General features: G+C 35.6%; 2 protein-coding genes across 2 annotated transcripts; both read right to left on the bottom strand.

Annotated features, from left to right (window-relative positions):
• Nucleotides 1–19: 19 nt before the first annotated feature.
• Nucleotides 20–3,173, bottom strand: LOC107791678 (transmembrane emp24 domain-containing protein p24beta2). The gene is made up of 5 exons (XM_016613778.2): nucleotides 3,038–3,173; nucleotides 2,743–2,952; nucleotides 1,496–1,682; nucleotides 1,303–1,410; nucleotides 20–375 (listed from the first exon to the last, which is right to left on the bottom strand). The coding sequence occupies exons 2-5, from the start codon at nucleotides 2,950–2,952 to the stop codon at nucleotides 242–244; spliced, it is 639 nt and encodes a 212-aa protein (XP_016469264.1). The 5' UTR covers nucleotides 3,038–3,173; the 3' UTR covers nucleotides 20–241.
• Nucleotides 3,174–6,405: 3,232 nt separating this feature from the next.
• Nucleotides 6,406–10,942, bottom strand: LOC107791679 (cellulose synthase-like protein E1). Its single transcript, XM_016613779.2, has 8 exons — nucleotides 10,390–10,942; nucleotides 9,968–10,271; nucleotides 9,152–9,292; nucleotides 8,821–8,952; nucleotides 8,507–8,716; nucleotides 8,169–8,393; nucleotides 7,664–8,011; nucleotides 6,406–7,012 (listed from the first exon to the last, which is right to left on the bottom strand). The coding sequence occupies exons 1-8, from the start codon at nucleotides 10,659–10,661 to the stop codon at nucleotides 6,458–6,460; spliced, it is 2,187 nt and encodes a 728-aa protein (XP_016469265.1). The 5' UTR covers nucleotides 10,662–10,942; the 3' UTR covers nucleotides 6,406–6,457.
• Nucleotides 10,943–12,249: the final 1,307 nt, after the last annotated feature.

Genomic DNA, 12,249 nt, shown 5'->3' with positions numbered 1-12,249 from the left:
TGGATAAAGTCAGGATAAATAATCTTTTTATGCTTTGTTCTTTCATTTAAAGTTATTGAGTCGTCAACACCAACTGCCCCAACTAAATTCCGAAAAAAAAGGACTTGTAATAACTTAATTTCTGGAGAAAATCGTTCATTCTAGTTTTTACACCACCTGTCTTCTGAAACGGGACCAGAAAGCCAAATACATTTAAAATTGAAGGATTCTGCAGTTGAAATATCCTCTACTCCCTCGAAAACTAAACTCTGGACTGTCCCAGCTTTCTTTCGAAAAGATGCTTTAGGAGGAAAACTTGCAGGACGCTAACACAAATGAGAGCAGAGGACTCGAACAAAGCTTTGTAGACTGCTCTTTTGCTCATTCCTTCGTTCACTGCATAAAATAGGAAATACACCATCGCGTTAGAAAGACCAGCTTTGGAGTATGTAAACTAAAATGATTATGGCAGATATTTATATCATTAGTTAATAGAAAAGTGACACATGCATGTGAATATCCGAACAACTAACTCGCAAATATATAGGTCCTTAAACCAAAAAGCACGACCTCAGAAGTGCATAAAGCTAGTTGTTGGTCCAAATTTTACAATATGAGCAAATAACACCTACATTCATTCATATATCACCGTATTGGAAAGGACAGCTTTGGATTATGTAGATTATCATGATTCTGGTAGATTTGTGTATGTCATTAGATTAAACTTGAGGTTCCAAGAGAAACACATAATATATAGAAAGAAATGATATTCTCTTCTCATTAATTAACAGCAAAGTGATGCATATGCATGTGAATATCAAAACTACTAAGTCGTGGATATAGAGGTCCGGAAACCAAAGACCACAACCTCAGAAGTGCATAAAGCTAAATGGTTCAAACGTTACAATGCGAGCAAATAACTTGTAAGTTAATTCATAATGTTCTCGATGCTGAGGTAGTTGTAGTTCAGCAAAATGAAAGAGCAACCTCACACCATTACCACTACAAAGATTGAGCTTAGGTGGTCATACGCTAATTGACACGACCATTGACATATTCAAGATGTAGGTGAGGCATGCATCTTCAAGCTTGTGAAATTGCAAATTAGATAAACAAAAAACTGAAAATTAGAAAGAAAACCCAAAATGAAACAATAAGAATGATTTCACTGAATCTAAGACTAAGTGACAGAGAGGAGAATTATCTAATTGAAAACATATGCCAAAAGGAAAAGACAATTGTTTCTACCAGGGAAAACGGTAATTTTGATTTGCTGAAAAGAGGGAGAACCATATGAGAAATATGCACAAGCTTTATTTATACCTATTGCTTGCCGATCTGTCTGGGCCTCTAGCCAATGCTGCTCAAACTGAATGTTGTATAAAGCTTCCTCTAGTTTCCCAATGTGCTCAAACAATGGTTTGAAATGCTCTGCAGCATCATACTAAAAGGTAAGATCTCTAGTGTAAAGTGCTCCAGAACAACATAGTAAGATGAAGCAAAGTGACACGCTAACCGTCTTTTGCATGCTCATCATGGTATACGAAGTGGGCCGCATGTAGATCAAAGTCTATGGTTTCATGATAGGGTGATTTGTTGGTGAAACAGAAACGATAAACTCCTTCGTGATGGGCCACAAACTCAGTCTTCTCACTGATTTTGTCACGAAAATCATGAATCTGTTCCCCAGAAGGTCCCTTCACCTAATTTCCACCAACATAGTGACATCAATTGAATAATCCATCAAATAATGGATGATAAAAGAAGACTTTTTCTCTACAAGAGAATTTAAAACATGGCTATGTAAGCTTCTCCTCTAGATAGCACGAAGAACCCATCGCGAAAACGTAAAAAACTAAAACGAATTGACAAGAAAAGCTGACTGAAGTAATCCTTACGTGGACTAAAAAAAAGGTTCATGAATTTACAGCTCCAAGATTCAAACTTTCTTGAATATGAACCCTTGTAATTCTAATTCTCTCATAATTGGGACTCAATCCCCCCACCCCCACAAGAAAAAAGGAGAAAAAATAGTGACTCCCCTTCCTCCTAACCACCACCAAAACCAAATAACAAGTGATGGTGTCCATTGTTTGTGCATGAGAAAAGGACTGAAGCTGCAAATAACACAACAAAAAGGAAAATAAAAGCAAAGAAAAGACACATCCAGTTTCTCACGGACAATTCAAGCTTCTAATGAAGCTTAAAATCAAAGTCAACACAAATTTGATAATAGCAAAACAACAACAACAACCCAGTATAATCCCACTAGTGGGGTCTGGGAAGGGTAGTGTGTACGCAGACCTTAACCCTACCCTGGGGTAGAGAGGCTGTTTCCAATAGACCCTCGGCATCCTTCCCTCCAAGAACTCCCACTTTGCTCTTGGGGTGACTCGAACTCACAACCTCTTGGTTGGAAGTGGAGGGCACTTACCATCAGAGTAACCCACCTTGTCATAATAGCAAAACAACAAAGCTAGAATTCCGAATCTAGGATTGAACTCGGGAGAAGGAATTCTAGATTGCATAATCACACATGCATTATCAACAGTTCAGTATCATAGAATAATTAATCTGATGACTACAATAAGTCTATAACCCCTTTTATATCTAAAACACAGGCTAATTGTTTTTTAATTACTAATCAACGGAAATCACAAAAAACAAGAACGTAAACATAAAATTACACAAGTATACAGGCTAACGAAGAGAGAGAAAAAAGAAGAAGAAGCAGAAACAGAGAGAGAATTGAGTAATATATACCACAAGATCAACACCCTCTTCACTGTAATGCCAAGAACCTTCTGATTTGATAACAACAAACGAAAAATGAACAGTCTCTCCCATTTCAACCTTATGGGAAAAACATTCTTCTCTGTCTATCACAAATCTAATCCCTAAAGCCCCTCTGGAACTCCATGCCACCACCAATAACGAAATCAAGATCCAAATTTCTGATGACCCAATTCTCATCTGCGATCAATTATCAATTTTAATTTCACAGAAACAATCAAAATTAAGAAAACATCAAAAAACAGTTTTGGGAGTTAGGGTTTACCGTTTCTTGGAAAGAATTAGGAATTTGGACAGCGAAGTGGTGAAAGAGTTGAAAACTAGTAGTAGTACTTTTTTGTCTTTGACGAAGTTAAGGTACACACGACTTTGCGTGTCTTAAAACTTCGATCAACTAACCCCATTCGGATAACCGTATCCGATGACCCGTATTTATTTATCTATTTGTTTATTTATTTTCTTTTAAAAATCACATAAGTAGTTGGAATTTGGAATTTGGAATTTGGAAATTAGGAAGTCTAACTGGTTGAGAATGAGTTCACACTTCACACTCTTCTTCTTATGACTAGTGAGGGGCAGCCCGGGCTAGGACTAGTGAGTGTAGTCCGGGCTAGCCCGGGCCCAATGACTATTTAATGTTGTGGTTAATATTTTTTAAATATTACTTACTTTTAAATTTAAATTCGTTATGTTGTTTTTGCATATAGTTATAGATTTATGTCTTTGAGACTACTTGCAATAGGTTGGCCAATTGTATATTTTGGGTTTTCTGTTTATTCTCTATGGTAATACGCCTAGTATTATTCAAAAACTTTTGAAGTTTATATCCATCCAATTGTATTTGTAGGAGGCAAGTTAAGTGATTACAATAAAGGTCAAATACATACCCAGCCCCTTAAAATTGTCATCATTTTCTATTTAGACACTTAAACTGAACCTATTACTTATTGGACACTCAAACTATTGACGAAGTATACATATTGAACACTTTACACAGACGTGGCATAATTAATGAATCTCACCATGAGTTGCGCGCGTGAAGCCTTTAATAACTGAAGTAAAGTTTTTTCTCTTTTTTATTCAAATACTTGTTTTCTCCTACTTTCTCCTTCTTCTTCCTCCTAATAATTCTGGTTTTTGTACAGATTCACTTCAAAGATACAATATCAAAATTGCAAAATCAAATTTTTATTAAGCACTAGAATATAAGGTTTTCTAACCCCCTTCGCAGGTCCTCTATTTCTTCCGAAGAGGGGAGCGGGATCGTGGTGATCGAAAAATCCGACATCAATGTGATGACCCAGAAATTGCACTGTTGTTTCTCTATTGACATTCTTCGAACATGCCAAAAAACATATATTGGAACTATTAATTTTCTGCAATCTGCATATATTCAGCTAAGTCGTGGTGGAACGGGGGTGGTGGATTTCTCGGGTGTTGTTGATTCATTATTATCCTCACCCTAGAAGATCCAAAGCAACAACTTGGTGATTGATTTTATGTTTTTTATAAGTATGATTGTAGTGTTCTGTCTTTTTTTAATTTTTAGTTTAAATTTCAATGACGTTAGTGATTTTGTATGGTGATTATTGTTGGTGCGGTGACTGAAGATGAACAATCAGGTGATGAGGGAAATGAGAGAAAGAGGAAGGTGGTGGGTCTGGTCTGAAGAGCAAATGTATATTTTTTTTAGTGATGTGATTTTCTTTTATTGGTTACATTGCCATGTAAGCATAGCTTGATTTCACGTACTTGTTTTTTTGTGGGTATGAGTTTTTTGTGTTTAATAGGTACACTTCGCCAATAGTTTGAGTGTCCAATAGGTAATAGGTTCAGTTTAAGTGTCCAAATAAAAAATGGTAACAACTTTAAGGGATTGTGTATGTATTTGGCCTAAAATAAAACAGGGGCAAAATGTGACTTGAAAAAAGAGAGCTAGGAAACAAGTATATGTAATATACTACAAAAGAGGTTTGGAACTTGGAACTTAACTGATTTATTAGCAACATATTTGAGTAGCTGTAGGAATAAAGTAAAAATATAGGGGATGCATCATGCATACTAACGGAACGTTTTAGATTGATTCTTCAAATAAAATAAGTTACTCTATTTGTTATCTCTAAATTGTATATAGTTAACCTGGCAGTTATGTTTTATGCACAAGAATGCATAAGCAGTACACTTCGGTAATATCAATTATTTGTTTTGATTTTCAAAGAAAATCTCAATAATTATCTCGAGCTAATATAGTGTCATAGAATAATTATCTCGAGTGGTTTATACTGTTTAGACTTTAGACTACCTTAGTAGAGCAGTGTGTATAGATTCAAAAAAAATTTACACTTTTAGTCTTTAATAAATACCTATTACCTAGGGTAACATAATATATGATCCACTTTTAAAAATGAAAATTCGATTGAGAAATAACAAGTTCAAGTAAATTATATTTATTCAGAAATAATTTTTTTTACAGAATTATTAAAGAAATAATTTTTGAATATTTACATCAGCCCCAATTCAAAAATTTGGCTGCCCAATAAACATTACAACAGAGCAAGTAAAGAGTAACCAAAAAGAGTCAAACAAAACAATGATGGAGAGTCGAATTTTATCAATTGGGGCCCACCAGTGCAGAGAAATAACACGTATGTCCAGGGATAAGAAAGATAGACCAGAAATTCCCAAGATACCCCCGACGACCCCAACCCTTATTAATAGTAGGAATAAGTGCCGCAATCAAATTGACTTGATGCAATAAAATAGGAGTTTTAATAAATTACTAATAAATAAAACTTCACAATATAAACTATAATTACGAGTTTAAATCTAATGTTTCTTTACTTTCCTAATAACCCTTTAGAAGAAACAAATTACAATTCTTTCTTTACTTTTTTGTAAGGATTAAAATTGATATCTTTGACACTCCATTATCTAGTTTATGTCAAAAAAAACTAATAACTCAAACTTGATCATGTAAAATCGTCTAAGTCTTGTGAAAACAAGTGCTCCCATAAGGAAATTTAGTAAACCTAATCTTTGACGTAATATAATTCTAGTATTACTGCTCTAGTATTTTTAGTCATAGATGGCAATTTGTTTGGAGTACATGATACATTTTACAGATTAATTATCAAGCTGTTAAATTTTGTATTAGTATCTAATGTAGCAGTAAGATGTGACAGATCAAGTTAATCCTTTTTTTCAATAGAAAGACTTGTATCTAATCGTCTAGTCAAATTGTTCCGTTCTCCTTCCTTTTTTCTTTAGGTATTTGAGGACAATTTTCCTAACAAAGCAATCTTATTCTATCTTTTCTCATTACATGCATTACTACCTTCTTTATTTTGAGCATTATTCAAAAAATTACGCTCTATGTTGCACGGACTCTCCAAAATGCTATCGTACGCATATCAGATCTTCCAAGACACATATCCAGTGAATATTTTCGGAGAGTCCGAGTAACATAGCTTTGACTACATTGCTTCGTTATATTCAGATGCTACAAAAAGAATAAAAGAACAAAAAAACATATTGCCTAACATATAAATGACAAATTATCCAATCCTTTTGTTTTTTGTTTTGTTTCTTTTCTCATTTGGTTTTCCTTCTTTTCTGCTAAATAAAACACGAACATTTTATCTCATGATTCCATACATTGTTGCTCAAAGATCCAAAAGGTACTGTACTAGTAATACACATATGCAACACATGAAAGTGCAAAAATAACTGACTGAACTACAGTGGAGCTAGGAATCTTGCCCTTGTCTTGCCTAAAGAAGAGAGCATTGTATAAAGGCAAGTTAATCAAAACCAGAAACCCACACAACAATATTTGCAAAGCCATAGTTTCAAATGCATATTTCAATCCCACTTCTCTGGTTATGATCAGTTCTTTCACTAATCCCACAAGGCAAAACAGATTGAGCATTGCCAATGTTGACAAAATGGTAAGCATAGGTGAAGCACTTCCAAATTCCATTTTCTCTTGCTTGTATCTCAACAAAACATCCTCATCAGACACTTTTGGAGTGACTATGAATGTTGAATTGGAAGAACCAAATAACTTCAACATGACATCAAGAAAGGCAAAGATGTAAGAGCTTGTTCTCTTGTAAAGCCACATTCTTAGTTCATTCCACGATCCCAAAATCGTTCCACCACTCCAGAGAAACTCAGCAGAACTACATATTAGTTCCGCGATTATCACATAAGCAAATGGCAAAAACCATTTGCTGGAAACCTTCATAAGATCAGAAGGAGAATTTGTCAATTTCTTTTGAAGGCCAGTAATTTGCTTACCATGTGCTTTTAGTGCTACTTATAACCCCTTTGTGCCAGTTATTACTAAAAAATTGCATTTCGTTCTGTAAAGCCTATTTGTTCCTTATTTTTACGTACCAAACCATAACGGATAGTAAATTTTAGTAGAATGAGATCAGCTGTTGTATGTATAATTTGTCAACAGTATCATTACCTCTAATGAGATCACTTCAATTTCGACACATATATAGTAAGGTTTTTTAAGTCGAATTCTGCTATTTATTGACTCAAGGGGGCTATGATATTTTTCCCGAGCTATCAACTTGTAGAGAAATCCAAGACTGGAACTATTGATGATTCTTCATTAGCTCTAAAGTAAGATGAATTCACACCAAGCAGAAACATAATAAGTTTCTAATTTCCAGAATCGTCTTAGATAAACCAATAGGATTCAATTTCTTTTTTCCATTTTCTCTCCAATTTAAAATGCATTATAGGGAGAAAGACCAGAAACTCTACACTGAATGTGGCTCATAACCATTACTGGTGCAGTCACATATTACACAAGACTGACATGAAAGCTTATGTATGATATTGTCAGAAAAATGTGATGATTAAGGGAGACAAATACCTGTGGAAACAAGGAAATTCCTTTGAGTAGATAAAGGGAAGGGACGATAGAGTAGTAGAGAGTCGCCACGCAATTAGGAGACCAGAGGCAGTAAGTGAGATACCCCAGCAGAAGGCCAGGATTGAGCTTTCCAAGTCCATACCAAGCTGGGCTGTACTTTGAAAACAGAATCATTAGATCGCCCTCGGACCATCTCTTGTGCTGCACCAGTGTCTGATCCAAAGTAGTTGCAGTAACCCCTAAAAATCCCTTCCTTTCTGGTTTATAATAAACAGATCTCCAACCTTTGCACTGAATTGTCAACCCGGTCAATACATCTTCAACTGGGCATCCGTACTTCAAACCAATCTGCCATGTCAATAAAGTTCACAATGAGTCAGTTGTTGAAGTGTGCGACCATCTCATCTAAATTTTAAGCTTTTAGAGATAGCATTATATTGTTTACTTAATCATGTCTTCAACTTCAGTTTGGACAATTACAAAATTGAAAAGGAGATAAACATACCTCATTTCCCCATTGAGTATTTTCCTCATACGTGGAACTAGCTAATATTTCTAGTCTTTCTTCCAACTCGTGCACATTTTCTTCCGTTTTTCCAGGACGTGCACTCTTCAAATCAATCCGAGCATCCTTGCTAAACTCTCTACCACAAAGGGTGTCTCTCCTATGAAAGCAGCCGGTTCCAGTATACAAAGGGCCTCCATTACCATCCATACCATGGAATTCCACCTTAATTTGATGTAAATAATGGAGAAGAAAAATTCATTTAACGACACTAGCATGATTTTGTCAACACACATTGAATGATTCAGGAGATGAACAAAAATGTGAGATGTACTGACCCCATCAATTACTCTTAGAGAACCATAAAGCTCATTTTTAGTGGTATTTTCGAATGACTGTGGAAACTGCACAAATGCAATTCCATGACTTCGTTCTTCATCCATAAAGAAGCAAAGAGCATCTTGAATTGAGTTTGAGTTGTTTGAGTACATATCACAATCTACATTTAGAATTATTGGCCCATTGCTGATCTCTGAGGACACCCTGATCTGAAAGTTTTGGCACAAAATTTTCCACATTATTCTCCAAGATTTCATGAAGAAACAAAAAAATCTTACTCACTTATGTGATGACAAATTGGTATTAAACATACCAATGCGTTCATTGCCCCAGCTTTGAAATTATGGAAGTGCTGGGGACGCTTCTCCCGAGCCAAGTAGACCAAAGTTGGCAGTGTTACCCCGTCAACGTCCTTTGTCTCTTCATCTCTGCTGTCAATTAGTATCTGGTTTGATAACGAAAGAAGAAATAGACAAGATTAGACAACTAAAGTTACATGAATTTGAACCTGTAGGTGATAGTTCAGCTTGTCAACATGTGTCCTAGCATTAGCTAAGATGATAAATTGGCTCGGAAGAAAAGAAACGAGAACTACTCCTGGCTAGCAACACTAATTTTGATAATTTATTCCTTTCCTTTCCTACCTGCAAGATGGCAGCATGATTTCCCTTAGATGAATATAAATCCCATTTGGAGAATGCTGTATGTTCTAGTTTTGCCTGTTCTGGGATTGCTCCAGCCTTGCATGCAACTTCAATTCTGTTTGCCATGCCCTCATATAATTTCTACAGCAGTAAGAACAAAAGATTTACTGATTTCACCTACTAACTGGCTAGTAGTGAGATTTATGCTTGAAATTTACTTGACATTAAACAGTTTTATGGTAAAGAATAGTACAGATTGTCACTCGTGTAACAGTTCTGCATATAGTGGACAGTTATTTAATTGGATGAAACTAGATTAACACTTTTTACAGAGCGAGCACTACATTGTGAGATGCAGCCTCATCATCAAGTAGTTGGTAATGGGAATTAAAAAGAAAAAAGAAGTATACACGACCCCTTTAAGGTGGTTAGCAGACATCATTCACCTACTTTGTTGTATTTGTTATTTCAATAATTGAGAAGTTTAGCAACGTAATCATTTGGTTCAATAACTTCCAATGAAACAAAACAATGCTTTTAACACTTTCATCCTATCGGACAGTGAAGAACAGGCAAAGCCTGAAACTGCTATTGCTGAAAATAAGATAAAAACTACTCAAATGTTTTATGGTGTTGTTTGACTAAGCCCGTCGTTTAAGAAAGAAAAGCCAAAAGTACCTTAAAAACTCGTAATCGGCTATAAGAGCATGCCGCTAAGGGTAATATGAGAAGTTTAAACTTGAAAAGCTTTCGACTATTCTTCTTGTAACAGATTAAATAAAAACAATGTCATATCAAATGGAACATATGGAATACCTTTATTTCGGAAAAATGTGCATCAGATGCAGACTGAGACGTAAAATAGGCAGCTGGGGATCTTGGGTCAACATTGAATTTCTTACAATAGGGAAGCCAATACTTTGAGAAGCGAGAAGCCTCTAGCAAGGCATAAAAGGTAAGCTCAGAGCCAGCATCATCTGAGAGATAAACACTAAGTTTTTCTGGTGGATAATTGTAAGACATGACTGATAAAACCGTATTGATCACCATAATTGGTGGCTCTATTGCAGGGTCAGCTGTGCACACAAATACATCTACTCTTGGCAACTCATTTCCATACCTGTTTCATGGACAACAGTAGTAAATAAAATCATGATTTCTCTAACTATTTAAATAAATATAATTACTGTGTTTTCTCTAGCAATTTAAACATTTGGATAGTAAAGTATTATCCGTACCTTTGTAAGAGCCTGTCTCTAAATGTGTGACGATGAGTTCTGTTCCAACGAAGAGATTGAGTGAGGAGCCAGTAAATCCCGAACCATAGTTCAGCGCCAAACATTCCAATCCAACCCAATCTGCCATTTTCGCCTGGTTTTGGTATGTTACATAATCTGTAACTCCAAATCAAGATGATGCCACAAAGCAGAGAAGTGGCAAATAGCCTATATAGTATCCTGCCCTTTTCCTTCTTGGTCTCGAACAAAGGCTCATATTGTGCCTTTCCCATATATATCTCTTTTTCTAGATATTTCTCATACACTTTTGAGTCTGTCTTCTGAGGATTCTCTTCTTCTCTATATAATATATATACTACTAGTTTCTCGTGTACTTGTTTTCTTCCTTATGTAATTTTGTAGTGACGTTTTACTGACTACTGCAGGAATTCAACAACGGCAACTGAAGATGAAACTTTTATTTATAATTAAATCCTAAGAAGATAAATCATGAAAGGAGTGGCGGGGTAGGGAGCTCTGCCAAAGCTGGCCAGTAGTTTACTCACAAAATTTCAACAAATTCAAAGAAATGGGCAACTTGAAATTAAAAATTAATATCTGGTTGGGGCCTCCATGTGACCCCATGATTGATGGTCGTGGTCTCGTGGACTAACAAGTTAGGAGAAAGTTGAAGAGAATAAGCTCTAAAATCTGTAAATATCGTGAAGTAAACAGTTATGAAAGTAAAAAAAAGGGGTGAATTGTAACCAAATTAAAAACTGGCAAGACTCATGAGAGAATTAGTGGACTTCATTGTATAGCAGGTTTGATTTGCAGTGAAAATAAATTGAGTGTAATTTAAAAGCTGAGAACACAAAAGTTTTATACTAGTTCAATATCGGTGTGGTACTTACATACCGCTCCTTTGGGTCACAAGGGTTCTCTTAGATGTTCAATAGTTCGTTACATCACTAGTGGTTTTTGGATCGTTTACCACCAACGATTTTCAGCAACAATATTTTCAAGCTTGACACAACTTTTTTTTTATTTCCTAATACTTTCTATCTTTTGAGAAACTTGTAAACTCAGGAATACAGTGTTTGTGCTAAGAACTAGAAAGGTATAAAAACAGTGATTTGTTGCGTAATCGATTTCTTGAGTCTGTCAGTCTTCCTATACGAGAGTCTTGTGATCATGCCACCTCCTTATTTTTGAGTTAGCTATTGCAAATTGACCCTTGATTGAGGCACAGAATATTCTAAGAGTTTTGACGCAAGGAGTGCCTCAGAATCCTGCTCAATAGATGGGTTGGATTCACTAATTTCCTTCCTTTCTGCATTCACAATCAAGGGAGTGATTTGTGACTTGACTTGATCGATCAATCCTCAAAACCATCAGATTTCGTTTACCAAATCGATCCTTGAAGTAAGGACTGTCTTCCTATAGCGACTACACTTGATCTTGCTTCCTTTTTGATGGCCTTGACATCCTTTGATTTAGCATTGTCCTCGGTGCACTTGATCTTGTTTCCTATTTTATGTCCTTGACATCTTAACTTCCTTTGATTGAGCATTGTCCTCCTAATTTCCTGCAATCAAATAGATACAATTAGATTTGCACTATTGTCATCATTGAAACTTGAGTGTAACAAGTTATGCATGTGATTGTTTGACCAAAAAATATAGATCTTGGTTCAAGTAATTAAATTTATGTGAACAAGGGTTAATCTTAGCTAATAATAATATCCTTAGATGAGATTTTTTTAAAGTTGTGTAATGAATTTCTTGAGTTTGCCAGTCTTCTTATACGAGAGTCTTGTGATCATGCCACCTCCTTCTTTTTGAGCTAGCCATTGCAGATTGCCCCTTGATTGAGGCACAA

This window comes from Nicotiana tabacum, chromosome 2 (genome assembly GCF_000715075.1).
Source record: "Nicotiana tabacum cultivar K326 chromosome 2, ASM71507v2, whole genome shotgun sequence".
Classification (NCBI taxonomy): Eukaryota; Viridiplantae; Streptophyta; class Magnoliopsida; order Solanales; family Solanaceae; genus Nicotiana; species Nicotiana tabacum.
This window is presented reverse-complemented; position numbering and strand designations above follow the sequence as displayed.

Bases quoted from the DNA above. Each gene is read 5' to 3' on its own strand.
- LOC107791679 (XM_016613779.2), bottom strand. From the start codon at position 10,661: ATGGGAAAGGCACAATATGAGCCTTTGTTCGAGACCAAGAAGGAAAAG. The intron at 8,953-9,151 runs GTAGGAAAGGAA...TTATCAAACCAG, and splicing joins ATCATGCTGCCATCTTGCAG to ATACTAATTGACAGCAGAGA. The intron at 8,394-8,506 runs GTCAGTACATCT...CATCAAATTAAG, and splicing joins CTCTAAGAGTAATTGATGGG to GTGGAATTCCATGGTATGGA.
- LOC107791678 (XM_016613778.2), bottom strand. From the start codon at position 2,952: ATGAGAATTGGGTCATCAGAAATTTGGATCTTGATTTCGTTATTGGTG. The intron at 1,683-2,742 runs GTATATATTACT...GGTGGAAATTAG, and splicing joins AAGAGGGTGTTGATCTTGTG to GTGAAGGGACCTTCTGGGGA. The intron at 376-1,302 runs GTATAAATAAAG...TATTTTATGCAG, and splicing joins GACAGATCGGCAAGCAATAG to TGAACGAAGGAATGAGCAAA.